We start from the raw sequence: 15203 nt of genomic DNA, 5'->3' as shown, positions 1-15203 counted from the left end.
ACTTCTGTCTCTACGCCATACTCGTTATCGCTGAAACTGGACCCGACAGCCTGGACGAGGGCGTTCAAAGCTCCCTGCCAACACCGAGACATGATCCAGTCCGTCTTGTCACAACGGATTGCCTTGGCAGACGGCAGCGTCGCTGGGCTCCACTATCGCGAGAATCCGACCAAAGCCTTCCCATCCCATCATCCATATGCGAACTCCAGCCCGCATCCGGCGAGACATCCAGCCAGCGCACATGGCAGCCCTCTGCTTCATCAACATCGTACAGGACCTAACAGGCACAGCCTCCACAATATTCCTCGATCCTCCCCGTCCATAGAGCGCTGTGATCACTCATCCGACCGGTTTCTGTTAGTTCCCTCCCCTTCCAGGGCGTAGTGTTTGCCTTCTGCTGTGCCGCGAGCTCTAGTGCCGTAAGCTTTCAGGTCCCCGAGACAAACAACGCGCCTTTGGGAACGAGGTCCTCTTATTCCTTTCCTTGCCGTCCATCTTTCCTACCTCGTCGTTTCCCACCCGCACACCCTCCATGTGGGAAATCAGAGTAGCTCCAAGCCCACGACGCCAGGATTTACTGCTCCCTCTTCCCATCTGATCTACAGTCCCAAGCCTCCCGTTTGCGGCCAAGCCGGCGATGCGCAGAAAACTTCTACGACTCCTTCTAGCTCCTTCTAGTGACGGCGCCGTCGCTTGGCCAGGCACCACTCACCACTCACCGTACGCCGCCCGCCGAACAAGCCCAGGGCCCGAAACGGCTCTTGCCGTGGCCGTGGAGATTCCCGAATCACGCAGCCCTCACGCCAACCTGTGGCAAGAGCCCGAGAGTCCGTAGCGTGATGATATTCACCTTCCACCAAGATTCTGTTTGGGCGAAGGCTTCGTGTGGCTATCATTTTCCTTTCTGACAACAAGTTTTATCTGCCCGGGCAAGATTTTGCACCCTTAGCCAGCGCCTCGTCACTTCTACCCCCCCCTCTCTCTATCTCTCTCTCTCTCTCTTCTCCCCTAGGTCATCGTCAGCCTCGCAGGTGTGGGACGGAAGATTGTCTCGCATCTTGTCCCGTATAGGTATAGCCATGACACGGAAACTCTCTTCAGCTCCCAGGAAACCTCCTTGCCAAGGTCTCAGGCCTTGGATGGCTGGACTGTTTCCAGGTATTCGTGGTTTACCATTTCCCGTTTGAACCTGTTTCCTGGGATTCCCCCCCCCCTCCTCTTGGTTTCGCACGTAAGAAACCGTCGGCGCATTGTCTTACCATGGGCGAGCTCGTTGCAGAATCCGGGAAGATGGTAGATGAGAGGGGTTTCAACCTGGAACGGAGGAGGGGAGACCACGGCACGAGTCCTGTATCGTTAGTAGCTCGCCGGTGGTCGTGGGGGAGGGGGCTGGCCCGGGGCGAGAGATGTCGATGCCGGGCGGCTCAATGACGTGTAGATCCGCCGCAACGCACATTTGGAAGTCCGGCGCGTACAACTGCCTTTTTCCTTGTCCGCTTGCTGAAAGTTTGTTTACCCCATGATTGACACCATGACGAGGCCCACCGCCGAAAGAAAGCCCCGATCATCATCTCTCTCTCTTTCTCCCTGGTGTCTCTCCGTCTATCACGTAAGAGCGTAAACTCCCGTTGGCCTCGCGTTGCTGGCGGGCCCTTTGGCAAAAGTCCCTCCTCCTAGGCCAAAGTTTGTGTGCCGGTTGCTTACGGGTACCTTATTTTTCGTCCCCCTTTTTTTTTCTTCCTCTTTTTTGCTTTGGGCTTTTGCTTGCTTTCCCACCTTCACCACCACAACGCCGGAAACGGTTTGCCTACTAGTGAATAGACACGGACACGGCAATTTCCCGTCTCCCCGTCTCCCCGCGTTCCCGTCCCGCCTAAGGCAAGGTACGGCAAGCCGCCCTCGACCGGTATAGGAAGGGGAGAGGGCACGTAGGCGGGCAACACTCTCGGCGCGAGGGCTAAGCCGGGAGAGAGAGGGGATGGCTTGCAGGATGTCTTACCATGTTACCTGCCTCGCCTTGCCGTTTTTGCATCGGGCATGATTTCCATCCGGGTTCTCAATTCGTTGAACCGCTAGTGATCGCACTTTGTCTCTTTCTTCTCTCTCTCACTCTCACTATCTCTCCGTCATAGGAGTTTTTTTTTCTTCTGGGAACCCTCGTTTGTCCCGTTCCGGGGACCAATGGCCCACACGCCCCGGGCCATGCGGAGACGGCCAAGATGCCGGCATATTCGGCAATGGAACCTTGCGACCTTTTTTCCCTACTTACACACACTTACACCACTTACACACACAACACATATTGTACACTTACACCACACTACGCGACCCCACATGCTAACTAACTTTTCTCCCTTTGCCTTTCACGTTCGACTCATGCCTATGCTTCTTCTTCTTCTTTTTATTCTACCCTGTTTTCCTCACACCAAAAGGTCTCATCTTGTTCGAAACGGGAAACCGTTTCGCCGGGACTAGCAGAACCGAGGGGGAGAGAGAGGTTGAATCCGGCCCGCCCCAAGCGATCGACCACGCCGTGGAGGCTCTGGGAGGTTAATTTGCCCTTTTTTTTTCTTCCTCCTCCAAAGGGGAATGATGTTCGAGATGTCAAAAGTCGATGAACTAATCATCACCGCCCGCCCCCACATCTACGCCCGCGCAACTGTTTCGAGGGGGAAATAAGAAAAAAGAAAGGAAACAAGGGAAAACCACATGTTCGCAAACGACTGACGTGATGATGAGCGGGGGGTGGGTAGCTGTACCCTTGGCATCCACTCCTTAACCCCCCTCCCCTCCTCCAAGCAATGAAGCCATGTGTGATGGGAGAGGAAAGCCAAGACCGCCCGCTCTCTTGTCGAGTGGATTCTTGGTTCCCTTGATACACAAACGCACACACACACTCCTGTCCCATTCAACCGCCTCGATGTACACTTCGGTCCGGGAAGAGGGGACCCATCCCGACGAGACAAACTTCCAGGACGAATGGAGAGAGGGAAGGCGGGGGGGGGGGGGGGGAGGAGCAGATCCCCCCTCGCAGCGTCGTTCGTCGGGAACCTGCCGACGCGGAACTCCTCCCACGGTCTCGGTCGGCAGTTCGTCGGGCGACTTGGCCCAACCAAGCCCGCTCCCCTTTCCCTTTGGGCCTTTCCCGGCCCGGTTGCGATGCGGGTTTTATTTTCCGTTTCCCCCTCCCCTTTCTAGCCGTCTTTTCTCCTTCCTGTTTCTTCTCGCCTTCCTTCCCCACGTGCGGTTCATGTTCGTCCGCGAAGGGAAACACGCGCCGAGAATGGCCCCCCCCCGGTGCCCCCACCGCTGGCTGCTCTTGGAGAAGCTTTTTTGACTTGGAAATAAGAAAAAGAAAAAGAAAAATCCGGCCCGCGATCGAGCGCCTACTGCCTTTGGCCGTGATGACATGGTTGCTTCCCCCCCACTTGCCGCTTTTCTGGCACATACACACACCAAAGGAGGAGAGAAAGGGAAAGTGGGCTTTTGGCGACAAGAGTAGTAGAACCGCCACCTCCAACACTACTGGTAGAACATGATATCCCCGTTTGCGTTTTCGAGATGAGCTGATGAAGGGGGGGGGATGAAAGAAACTGGTCAAGCCCCGTTTCCCCTGATACGATTCGACTTTTCCCACGTTTTTTCTTTCCCCTTCTCCTTTGGTGCAACAGGAAGCCCGGAATCGGGCAATGAAGAGCAAACCGCCCCCATCAGCCAGCCCTGTTCGACGGGTAAAGAAGACGTTGGGAGGGGAAACATCACATGTGGTAAACGGGCTGCTTTGAGAGGCCTACGTCTTCAGACATCATCACATCACGTCGAGAGAGAGAAAGAGAGAGAGAGGGGTCCATTTATGTGTGAGGGAAAAGCATGTATTTCTTTTTTGGGGGCGAGAAAAAGGGAGCAGAATGCCAAACGTGTCTTTTTTGTTCCATTAACCTGCCCTACCGAAACCGACCGTATGCATCATCTTACTCCGTACATTAAGATTTACGACAAAAGAAATTAGGAAGTTCGAATCCTCCTCTGTGTTGGGCGGTCATTGGGGACGGGCTACATCCCAGCGTCTGGTCAGGGGACGGCCGATGGGGCGGGAGTCCTGGCTACACGCTCGTACCAACAATGTGCAGTGTGCAAAAACAAGAATGCAAAAGCGACGCGCGGGACTACCCTTCCCGTAGCAAGGTCCGACAATTTGACACCCATCTCGAGTGACTCGATGTCATCTCGGGGAGTCGTTGGGTAGTCGAGTGCTGAGCCACTTGCAAACGCTTCCCGTCGCCTCTCATCAACAGGACCCGACGCACAGAGCCGCCCGTATTGCCTAACCCCCGGCGGTTAAAAAAACGTACAGTCTGTTTTATAATGGTGACCACCCAATGACCCAAAAAGACAAGACATTCCCCTCACAGTATCCTGAAAAGCAAATAGGATACTGGTTCATAACGAGCTTGCTGTTTGTCCAGGTCGGCCCCTCCCAGGAGAGCCACCCCCAGAAGATAAAGGAGGTCTGCTGCAAGTCCCCGAGACAGCATCTCAGAAGTATTCGATGCGCTGTTGCTGCATGGGGGCCGCGTGCGAGATCATAGTGTACTCCTAGTGGCTATATCCGTTGGCGCGGCTGTTTCTCGGGTGCTGATCGGGGTGGGTTTCAAAGTACGGGTGGTTGCAGGCGGCCTTGGCCGAGATGCGGCTGGCCGGGTCGTACACCAACATCATCTCGAGAAGCTCCAGGCCCTCCACGTCGAGGTTCGTGCACAGCGGCTGAGACTCGTCTCGAATCCATTTCGGGAAGGAGCTCTTGAAGTCGGGGTACGACGTGACACCGGGCCAGACATCCTCGGTGGGCGTGCCGAGCGTGCTGCGAGCGAGTGTTAGCGAGTTGTGCAAGGTGAGCGCTTCAATGGCAGGGGCACGAACCGGAAGATCTTGAAGATCTCGTCAATTTCGGAATCGCCAGGGAAGAGGGGCTTGCGGGTGCACATCTCGGCAAAGATGCAGCCGACGGACCACATGTCGACGCCGGTCGAGTACTGGCGTCCACCGAGAAGAATCTCCGGGGCACGGTACCACAGGGTGACGACCTCGTGGGTGTAGGTGCGCAGGGGAACACCGAACGCGCGGGCGAGACCGAAATCGGCCAGCTTCAGGTTGCCGTCCCTATCGATCAACAGGTTCTGGGGCTTCAGATCGCGGTGGAGGACGCGGTGGGAGTGGCAGTAGCGGACGCCGTCGCAGAGCTGCCACATGAACTTCTGGATGACGGTCTGGCCGAGGCCGAGGCGGCCAAGGGACTCGGAGCTGCCCTCGGGCAGGGCCTTTCCACGGCCGCCGTCGCTGACAGGAAGAGCCTCCATGTACTTCTTGAGGTCGAGGTCGAGGAACTCGAAAACGAGGTAAAGCTTGTGGCCGTCGGCGTGGACGATGTTGAGGAGGCGCACGATGTTGGGATCGCGCATCTCCTTGAGCAGGGAGATCTCGCGGATGGCGGTGGAGGGGACACCCTCGTCCTCGGCTTCCAGACGGATCTTCTTGAGCGCCACTATGCGCCCGCCATTGAGGAGGTCTCGGGCCTTGTAGACGACACCGTAGGTGCCTATCGTGGAACGGGTTAGCACATGTTTGGAATGGGTATTTACAGGTCTTGCGTCATCTCGTGCCGGATTCCCAGCAGGGGGCGGGAATGCATGATGCAGCTTACCTTCACCGATCTTCTCGAGCTTCTGGTAGTTCTCCATGATTGCAATGCAACGGGGGTGGCGAAGCAAAGATCAATGAGCGTGAGAAGGACGAAAACCAAGTCGGATCGATTCGTCTGTTGTTGAGGGAGTGTCGAAGGCGTTCGTCACGTTCGGAGCGGCTTTGTTGGTGGGGTGGGTTCGGGTGGTTGTGTAGTCGCCTCAGGGTCTGGAGGGGCACAGTCGAGGGTCTCCGGGAAGAACGTGAACCGCCCACAGGGAGAATGTCGTCAAGGGGAAAGGGGGGCAACGAGATGCACGCAAGAAAAAACAACCGAAAAGTCGAGGATCGAGTGCCGCTACAAGAACAAAATCTCCATGGGAGAAGATGGTGTTGTCGGTGTCGGTCGTGGGCCCAGGCGGGAAGGGCGTCGTTCGGCGGATTGGGCGATGTTTTGTGGTGCTAAAATTGCAATTCGTTGTCGTTGTTTACTAGCAATGAAGAAAAACAAGGCGCGATCTGCTCTCATCCAACCAAGACCGCTGTAAGCAGGGTCGCGTTAGACTTGTGGCGTGGGCTTCCCTGGCGGGCTGCCCGCACCAGGCTTATCGATAACAACTATATCTCCTATCCGTATCCGTATCGATAAGGTCACTGTTTTGGTGGGGTCGCCGACTCACTCTCGATTTTGTCCCGCAGCTTCACTGAGGATTAACGTACGATATGAGATCCCGGAAGAGTGCAGAGTGTAAACCCTTATAGGAATATCTCTTAGCGGGCTGGCCTATCCAATAACACTCTATTTCACCTCCCGTCCGATTTCCACCCGCCCTCTAAATTCTCACCACGTTAGCGCACCATGGCTGCTGGAATTGCCGAACTCGACGCTCATGAGCAGCCCTCGGAGGCAATGCGGGCACAGTGGAAGGGATACTCGAGAGCAGATCAGAAGGATCTCATAAATGGGCATGCGCTTGATGATCCGAGATCATCAGATCAAGCTGAGAAGTTCTCTGTAGCTGGGAAGATTTCGGTTGACCAACTCGCAACTGCTTTCTCTCACATAAGTCCAAACGCAGTAGACACATCGTCCCTTCAGGAGGTTCCCATACTATTCCACCCGCTGTTACCTGGTATACTTCCCCAAATCCATAGTTAGAGACCATTCGCTAATGTATTCAGGCCTGCTCATTGTGCCGGACTTGGTCCCTCCCGAGGTCCAAAAGACCCTCCTTTCGTTGATGATCAACCGGGATCTTAGTGTCCCTTCACACCAGACCAACCTTCATCTTCACTACGACTTGCCTTACCCTAAAGGTCCCGACGGAACATCTGAATCCTTCTTCTCATATCCACCGGAATCAACGCCCATCTTCACCCCCAAAGACCCCTCTGTCCACAAGCCCCTTTCTATCAAGCAAGTCATGGAGCGACGCCTCCATTGGGTAACACTTGGTGGTCAATACGACTGGACAAACCGGATATATCCTGAAGAACTTCCGCCTCAGTTCCCCCCAGATATCGCACAGTTCCTAGAGACTCTTTTCCCCGAGACCCTCGCCCAAGCTGCCATTGTCAACTTCTACACGCCCGGTGACACCATGATGATGCACCGCGACGTCAGCGAAGAGACCGACAAAGGTCTCATTAGCCTGAGCTTCGGCTGCGACGGTCTCTTCATGATCGCGCCAAACGATCCCGAAAATGTGTCAGAGGAAGCAAAGGCCACGGGAAAGGAGTACCTCCTCCTCCGACTACGCTCCGGAGACGCCATCTACATGACCAAGGATTCCCGGTTCGCCTGGCACGGCGTACCCAAGGTGATGAAGGGGACGTGCCCGGACTATCTGGCCGACTGGCCAGCAGAGGATGGGAAGTACGAGGAATGGAAGGGTTGGCTGCAGAACAAGAGGATAAACTTGAACGTGAGACAAATGAGGGATTTATAGCTATAATGTATAGTGACTTTTGAAGTTGAAGTGTCTTCTTCGATTCCTCGTCAGTAGCTCGTAAAAAAAGAATTGTTAAATCGTTCATGGGTATTTCGACATGAGATTTGCCCTGCCATTCAAAGTAAACTAGCCAAACTATCGCAGACTTAAAAACTCCGTGTAGTTATTAAAGGGGCATAACCTTACATACATTAGAAACTTCGCTGTTGTGACAATGTTAATGACAAGGAACTCGGCAGTCATTCATTTTTTATGTTCATTTAAGCACTTATTGTTCTCGGCAAGGCGACACAATGCCCGGTTCTAATTGTGTCTAGGTCATGTAGACATATCAGAAGTATATACAAAAAAAGATACTGCAACACCTTCAATCGTCTTGTTGTCTTTCAATACCCTAGTCGAAATCTGGTTGAAGGCGGTAAGTTTGGGCGGCCTTTTATGCCCGAGCCTTGATCAAGTCCGCAGCCTGAACCAGGATTAGTATTTCTCGGTGACTCGATCACATCATGGCTACTTTACTGACCTTTTCCGCAACTGCATAAACGGTCTGCTGCGTGTAAGCACCCGGCAAGTCTGGCTGAACGCTGGCATCAACAACGCTCAGCCCCTTGACACCGTAAACCAGCAGCTTCTCATCGACGACACCACCGAGCTCCCTCGGCAGCATAGCCGCCGTGCCAACCGGATGGAACGTAGTCGGGCTAACCTGCGCCCTGATGGCCGCGCTCAGCGCCTCAAAAGTCGTCAGATTCGCCCCAGGGGCTCTTTCCTCGGGCCCAAATTCCACAAGGCTCGTCTCGAGGAAGTATTTGCGCGTGAAGCGGATGAACTCGACCTGGATATCGACGTCGGCCGGGTTGCTGAGAGCTCTATAATCGACGACTGGCTCCTTGAAGAAGGGGTCCGCGGTGTCGATCTCGATGGTACCGCGTGAGAGCGGGTGGAGGAAGACGAAGGCGCTCTCTGTAGCCGCGCCGCGGAGGAAGAGGTTGTAAAAGGCCGCACCGTGGGAGCGCATCGCTGAGGCGAGTGCTTTTTGCTGTGCTGCGTAGCCTGCAATTACGGTTGCATCAGTTCCGGCGGGAAGATGGGCGGCTGGGTCTTGGGATTCGTAGGCTGTGGTGATTTGCTCGAACGTGTCCGGGGCGATGACTGGGAGGGGGAGGAAGCAAGCGACGTTGCCGGATGCAATTGTCAGGGGCCCTATATTCGGCAGGTCAGTGAATTATGATGCTAGAAAAGTGTTTCAAGGAGGTACCCGTCTTGTTAGCATCGAACTCGGCTCGAGCGGCGTTGATAAAAGTCTGGTTGGTCTGGAGGTCTGACGGGTCGGGGTGCACGTTGAATTTGGTGACTGTAGAGAATATCAGAAAACGTCCTATTTAGAAGTTGGCAACACCTACAGCCAAAAGTAGCGCCGGCACCCAGGGGATGGTCCTGGAAGTTGTGGCCAACACCAGGCAGGTCGACCACAACCTCGACCTTGGCAGCCTCAAGCAGGGACTTGGCCCCGACACCGCTGCGTTGGAGAATCTGAGGTGTATGAATTGTACCGGCGGCTATGATGATCTCCTTTTTGGCCTTGACGGTTTGCGCACCCTCGGCGGTGGTTGAGTTTGCGCCGACAAATGAGACTCCCGCTGCCGTCTCACCGTCGAAGAGCACATTCAGCACCTTCTGGCCGGTGATTGTCTCATAGTTTTCTCGCACGGCTTCGATTCTGTCCCAGTGACCCTTTCTGGACAATGATCGCGTCATGGTAGAGGGATCAGCAGATGTAGGATACCAAAAGACTCCTGGTTCGCCTGCTCCCGAGTCGACTGGGTATTCTACTCCCTCGATTTCACCAAAGGCTGACACCTCGTTCCCTGGGTTATCTTGTTAGGTAATGTATGAATGATTATTGTTCCAATGGCGGGCTAACATACTCAGCATCGGCCAGGTGAATGTTGGGAATGAAGCGTGAATGCTGGATGACTTCCCCCAGAAGCTTTCATCATACCGGATGTCAAATTCCTCTGCCAACTCGGGAATAGGGGGGTGGAAGTTCCAGGCCTGAATCAAGTCAGCTACGTCGGCGTATTAGAGACAATGTTGTGCATAAAGACCTTCTTGAAGTAGGGCAAAAGGCCATCCCAACTCCACTCAGAATTATCGCTAAAATATGACCCCCATCTATCGTAGTCCTCCTTCTGACCGCGTTGGACCTGCATGCCGTTGACTCCGGAAGAGCCCCCAAGCATCACGCCTCCAAAGACGGTGAAACTGCGGCCGTTCAAGTTCTCTTGGGGTACGGAGGAGAATCCGAAAAGATGAGATTGGTCGGCAAAGGCAGCAGCACCTCCTGCGATGGTGTTCACTGAGGAAGAGTTATCTGATCCCAGCGATTAACCAAAGAACACTTCAAGCGTAGTTGATGAAATCACAGATTTTCTGAGAAGCGTATAAAAACTCACCAAAGAGCCCAAGCTCAATCACCAACACGGTATCTGTTCATGATTGCATTCTCAGTAAATTGATCCCCAGAGTTCCGAGCAGGCTGGGCCGTTCTATAGGGCAACTCACACTCTCCGCTCTCGGTGAGGCGGTCCGCAACTGTCAATCCTGCGGTACCCCCGCCAACGACTATGTAGTCATATTCATCTTTGACATCGGCTGCCCTCTCCAGAAGCTTTGTGTGAGCGATGGATTGAGGGATGCTGAGGGCTAGTCCACCAGCGACGCTCATCGTCAACCCTGCCACGACGGCGGAGCGAGGTGAGAATTTGTCCATTTTCGAAGCCGCTACACTGAAAATTCGCGAGTAAAGATGCAAATGGAAAGAATTTTTGGAGGCAGGGAGTGTCCAAGGAAACCATATCCTCTCCTACCCTATATTGCCCTACTATATCCCTGTCCTCGGACCCAGGGCTACGTAAAGCTGGCTGGGCTTGTTGGCGCCGAGCATCTCACGCTAATATTACAAAGATTCTGATATTCAAAAGAAGTACTTGTACTTGTTTAGAGGGCCGCAGCTCGCGAAAGACAATTTGGGGAAGTAGTGTTGCAATGGACCAGTTCCCGGTAGTTCATCCCTGGCCAAACCCCTCCCGCTAGCTGATCCTACTTTACTGGGATCAGTTTGATTCTGGTGATCACTAGCTGAGATGGAATGCTGATTAAAAGTCATTGTAAAAGGTTTCGAGGCAGTAGTTCAACCTTCTACCGGGATATTGGTCCAAGTGCTGATGAAGAAGCCCTTAATATTACCGCGTTTCCCGTCCCAATTGTGTTGATCTTCCTCGGAAACCGGATGTTTTATGTAGAGGGAGACCAGCTTCCGTTCCTATTACTGCTGGCTCCGTTCTCTCCACCTCATTGAGGCTAATACTCTTCATCGGAGAAATTGCTGTGGTAAACAAGGGGTATAGAGTTTCTAACATGGATTCGAATCCGTCCTGCAGGGGGCCAAGACAAGACGGTCCTGGGGCTTCGGGTAAATTGGGCGCTTTCACCTATAAGCTCCTTGGCGAGCGTTTTATGACATGCTAATGTGCGGTACTGACGGATATGCTCCTCAATATTTGGAGGTTTTCACGCAAGTCAGAGGCAATGGGCCAGGATGTGAGGGGGTTGGAGAGCTGTGCCGTTGACATGCATCGGGGCCACTCCATGTGCTCTCGTCTCCCCAGAGCGGGGAAAAAGGACGGGGGATTGGAGTCCTCCCCGAACATGGCTGTTAGATCTTAGTCCCTCTATCCATATTTGTTTGTTGATGTCGTTATTTCTTGTGGGAAGGGTTTGTTTATCCGTGCTCTCAGCACCGCTCATCGTACGCTTCATATAGCTAGACATTGGGAACCGGAGCACCAGAACCAATTAGACATCTGGCTTTAAACTAAGGATAATAATACAGCAACATTATCTCATTTAGTGATGTGGCGATGGGCAATCTGAACCTGTGCACCTATGCTGTGATGAATGGCGGTTAAGTGCATCACGAGTGTTGGGCAGAAACAATTGGCCCAAGCTTGAAATGCTGGCAAACTTTGAGCTTTTCCCATGTGACTGGAAACATGGGACGCAGTACTTCAGACCCTTTGACTCAATTCCCTGCCTCGTTTAAGACCCACCATCACTCATGTCTTCGGTCTTCAACCCACAGCCTGGTCGATGCTATTCCATCCGACTAGGCAGTATAATACAAAACTTGGAGGCATAAACAATCTCAAGAAGTCTGGACCAAAAGGGAAAATGAAACCAAAAGAGCAGGAGGGTTTTCCTTTTTGTGAGGCAAATTCATGAAAATGATCCAAGGCGAATCTTGCCACTACAGCTTGGCTCCGCCTTGGCTATTGTCAACACCATCACAATGGGACTGCTGAAGGCTACGCCAACCGTGCCGAAAAGATCACTCCTCATCCCCAAAAGAACCGCAAGAACCCATACAAGTATTTCTTCGATCTTTTTTTCCCCCCATCTGAAATCTGATTCTGCCTGGAGGAACATGAAGTGGAACTGAGTCTAGTCAAACTAGACTGACAACTCGATCTATGGGGCAATGGCTGCGCCTCACCAAGCCCCCTTTCCCAGACCCTCCCGGACCAACGCCGCCGCTTTCAGGGGGGCCTTTTTTATTCCAGACTTCAAACTAATTGAAATGGGACTTTTGTTTTCATGGCAACGGATACCATGTCTGGATTGAAATTGGCAAGAAGAATGCAAACATCTCTTTCATCATGGCGGTCAGACTATGAGTCTGCCTTGGTTGAAGCCTCGAGTGGCCCCCCTCCTTTCAATTACAGTGAGAGCGATAGAATTACAAGCATTTTGAACCTCTGAAAGACGATCGGCCCGACAACATCTTACCCCTCGAGACACACCGCCTTGATGCCAGGCGTTATGGGCTATGGGACAGCCTTGCCACCCCATTGACCGGATCACGATGAAGCCCCCTCAAGGTTGGATACGGGCTTCACCACCGGTCAAAGTTTAATTATGAATGCCTTCCCTTCCCATGTGTCTTCCATGGAAGAAATGGGGCTACTTCTTTCCTAATCCTAGCATCGATCTTGGTCTTGCATGGTGGATGTTGGACATAGCCTCCCCCCTGACGCCCCTTAGAAGTCAGGGGCACGAACACATGTCCATTTCCACCAACACGATAACGGAAACTAGCAATGTGGGCGTACGATAATGAATTTCTTTTGCTTTTGGGGCATATGATCACCGCCACTAATACGGCCTCGTGTATCTGAAAGTGCACATGGTAACCTTGGGACCACCCCATGGGCCTCATGCTGCCTGTAGGCTGCTCATCCCAGGGGGGGTATCACGGATAAGAAAACAAAGACATCGAAATGGAAGTTGGGGAAAAAAAATGTACAAATTTTCTACAGGCTGGCTGGCTGCCAGCCATGCCACCCCCTAAACACTAGCTGCAACCACACTCTTCTACACCGTGTAGCCGGCGTTGACGGGGTACGTCGCGTACTCCCAGGGCACAGCCCTCTGCAGGAGCTGGTAGTCGAAGCCGTCACCGCCGCCGCTGACGTACAGGAACTTGGTGAAGGCGGCCGAGGCGTGGTAGGTGAAGGCGGTGTCGGCGGGGACGAAGACGACGTCGCCCTGGATCAGCGTCACGGGGCTGTACCCGTCGACGGAGACCTCCAGGGAGCCCTCCTCGAGCTGGAAAGCCAGGGGCTGCTTGAGGTTCGCCTTGATGGCGGTCTGGTTCGACAGCAGGGGGCTCAGGGTCACGGTGCCCATGGTGAAGTTGCTGGCGGTCTGGTTCGCAGTCGCAAAGGGCGCAATGAGGTGGTAGACGCCGCCGTCAGTGTTGAGGTACTTGGGCCCGCGGTTCTTGGCGACGAAGTTAGGGGTGACGGAGTCAGGGGCCAGGGAGTTGGCGGCCGTGTGCCAGGTGTCTTCGCCGCCGGCGCTGCCGTTGACAAGGTCCCTGCGGGGGTTGAAGTCGAGCTGGGCGTAGACGTCAAAGGCCTGGAGAGCGGTAATCAACTCCGGGTTGGAGCCTGAAGACTCCTCGGCGGCTGCGGGGACGAACTCGGAGCCGGTCGAGGAGTTGAACTCGGAGTTGGCAATGGCGATGAAGAGCTGCTCGAAGCCACCGGGCTGGATGACGCCCGTGAGCTGGGTGTCCGGGTCGGTGATCTGGAAAGTGTGGACGGTGTTGTGGGGCACGGCGCCGTAGTCGCCGGGGGTCAGCACGCGGGCCTGCTCCCCAGTCGAATTCGTCTGAGCCCAGAGCTGGATCTGACCCTTGGTGCAGTAGAAGTTCTCGTAGTGCGCCTTGTGGATGTGGGGGAGGACGCCGAGCTCAGACGAGTCAGGGGCGTTGGTCTGCATGAGGGTGAAAGCACCGGCCGAAGAGTTTCCCGTGACGGAGAAGCGGTAGACCTGCTGCCCCACGGCAACGGCGCGGCCGGAGCCCTTGCGGAGAGCATAGGGCTGGAGGGTCTGGGGCGCTTGGTCGAGGATGAGGTCCTTTACGGTGTTGTTGGCCTGGGCAAAGGAGTGACCCTGGGGGGCCGCCGCCACAAGCGGGAGGCCGGCTGCAAGCGTTGAGATTCTCATGTTGACTTGGTGGGCTCGAACTCTGGATTATCCGGTGTTTGGTAGGAAGTTCTGCGTGAGAAGTACACAAGGTGCGAGACGAATGAAACTGAACACCAGCTCAGGGGAAACATGGGGAACTTATACATGTAAATGGTATACCGATTCGAGCTGCATTATGGACGGCCTTTAAGATCCTCGCTCGGTGTCCGAGCCGTTGACCCCTACCCGGCTCCATCACGAGCGGGATTTTCACCCAGTGCAACCTTGGCCGCAGATATTGCTTGTTCCTGAACTAAACAACGACAACGGACTTCCACCTTGAGCCGTGTTCTCCGCTGTTTCCGCTGACTAACATGTTTCCTTGGTGAAGAAGCGTTTGCTTCCACGTCCAAATGGGCCCGTCCTATGCCTATCGGCCCGCTGTTCATCCCATTTTAAGATACAAGCCTCAGGGATCGCGGGTATCTTGCATGCATGACGCGAACCAGGGCGAAGATGAGCTCGAGGTAGCTTCGACAAATGAAGAGGCGAGGAAGAATCTGAATGGGACCAGATACTATACCGGAGGTGGAATGTGGGTTGGCGTACGTATGTATCTCGAAGATGAGAAGGAGTTGATTTCCACTTGGAAATGGGTCTTGGTAGCATAGTTGACGTATATTTTGGCGGAATTCCCGAGCTTCCTGGTAATCACCGCTGTAAAAACCCCTTGTCTACCATGCTTTGCTTGGCCCCGCCCGGGAATTCCGGGCCTCCGACAAGAGATTGAAGAGTTATATCCGTATGGTTTACAGACCCAAAGGTCGGACGAATTATTTCGGTCATTAAGCAAAGCCGTTTGCCGATTGTCCGCTCTTGGTTTCATTCAAATACGGAAGGTCTCTCAGCATTGTGCAAGAACACCAGGCAATCATACCATGAACCAGGCAATCTGCTGGCAACGGCCACACTTGCTGCCATCGACCTTCCCCATCAGGCATTTTTGCTGGGCTTCACCGGGAAAGATGTCTAAAGCCG

The 15203-nt window shown here is 54.0% G+C and overlaps 4 protein-coding genes across 4 annotated transcripts; 1 reads left to right on the top strand and 3 right to left on the bottom strand.

The window, feature by feature from the left end:
- Positions 1–4596: 4596 nt before the first annotated feature.
- EsH8_II_001346 (kinase-like domain-containing protein) lies at positions 4597–5738 on the bottom strand (the record flags this gene model as incomplete). Its single annotated transcript, XM_083264644.1, has 3 exons — positions 4597–4861; positions 4921–5596; positions 5702–5738. The coding sequence occupies 3 exons, from the start codon at positions 5736–5738 to the stop codon at positions 4597–4599; spliced, it is 978 nt and encodes a 325-aa protein (XP_083121966.1).
- An 800-nt stretch (positions 5739–6538) lies between these two features.
- Positions 6539–7628, top strand: EsH8_II_001345 (uncharacterized protein; the record flags this gene model as incomplete). The annotated part of the gene is made up of 2 exons (XM_083264643.1): positions 6539–6812; positions 6862–7628. 2 exons carry the CDS (start codon positions 6539–6541, stop codon positions 7626–7628), a joined length of 1041 nt encoding a protein of 346 aa, XP_083121965.1.
- A 439-nt stretch (positions 7629–8067) lies between these two features.
- On the bottom strand, positions 8068–10404 carry EsH8_II_001344 (GMC family oxidoreductase; the record flags this gene model as incomplete). Its single annotated transcript, XM_083264642.1, has 6 exons — positions 8068–8097; positions 8155–8834; positions 8890–8985; positions 9035–9499; positions 9560–9700; positions 10197–10404. The coding sequence occupies 6 exons, from the start codon at positions 10402–10404 to the stop codon at positions 8068–8070; spliced, it is 1620 nt and encodes a 539-aa protein (XP_083121964.1).
- A 2660-nt stretch (positions 10405–13064) lies between these two features.
- Positions 13065–14204, bottom strand: EsH8_II_001343 (uncharacterized protein; the record flags this gene model as incomplete). The annotated part of the gene is made up of 1 exon (XM_083264641.1): positions 13065–14204. The coding sequence occupies one exon, from the start codon at positions 14202–14204 to the stop codon at positions 13065–13067; it is 1140 nt and encodes a 379-aa protein (XP_083121963.1).
- Positions 14205–15203: the final 999 nt, after the last annotated feature.

Source organism: Colletotrichum jinshuiense, chromosome 2 (genome assembly GCF_051148585.1).
Source record: "Colletotrichum jinshuiense chromosome 2, complete sequence".
In the NCBI taxonomy this organism is placed as follows: domain Eukaryota; kingdom Fungi; phylum Ascomycota; class Sordariomycetes; order Glomerellales; family Glomerellaceae; genus Colletotrichum; species Colletotrichum jinshuiense.
The sequence above is the reverse complement of the archived record's forward strand: the minus strand, read 5'-3'. Positions and strand labels throughout refer to the sequence as shown.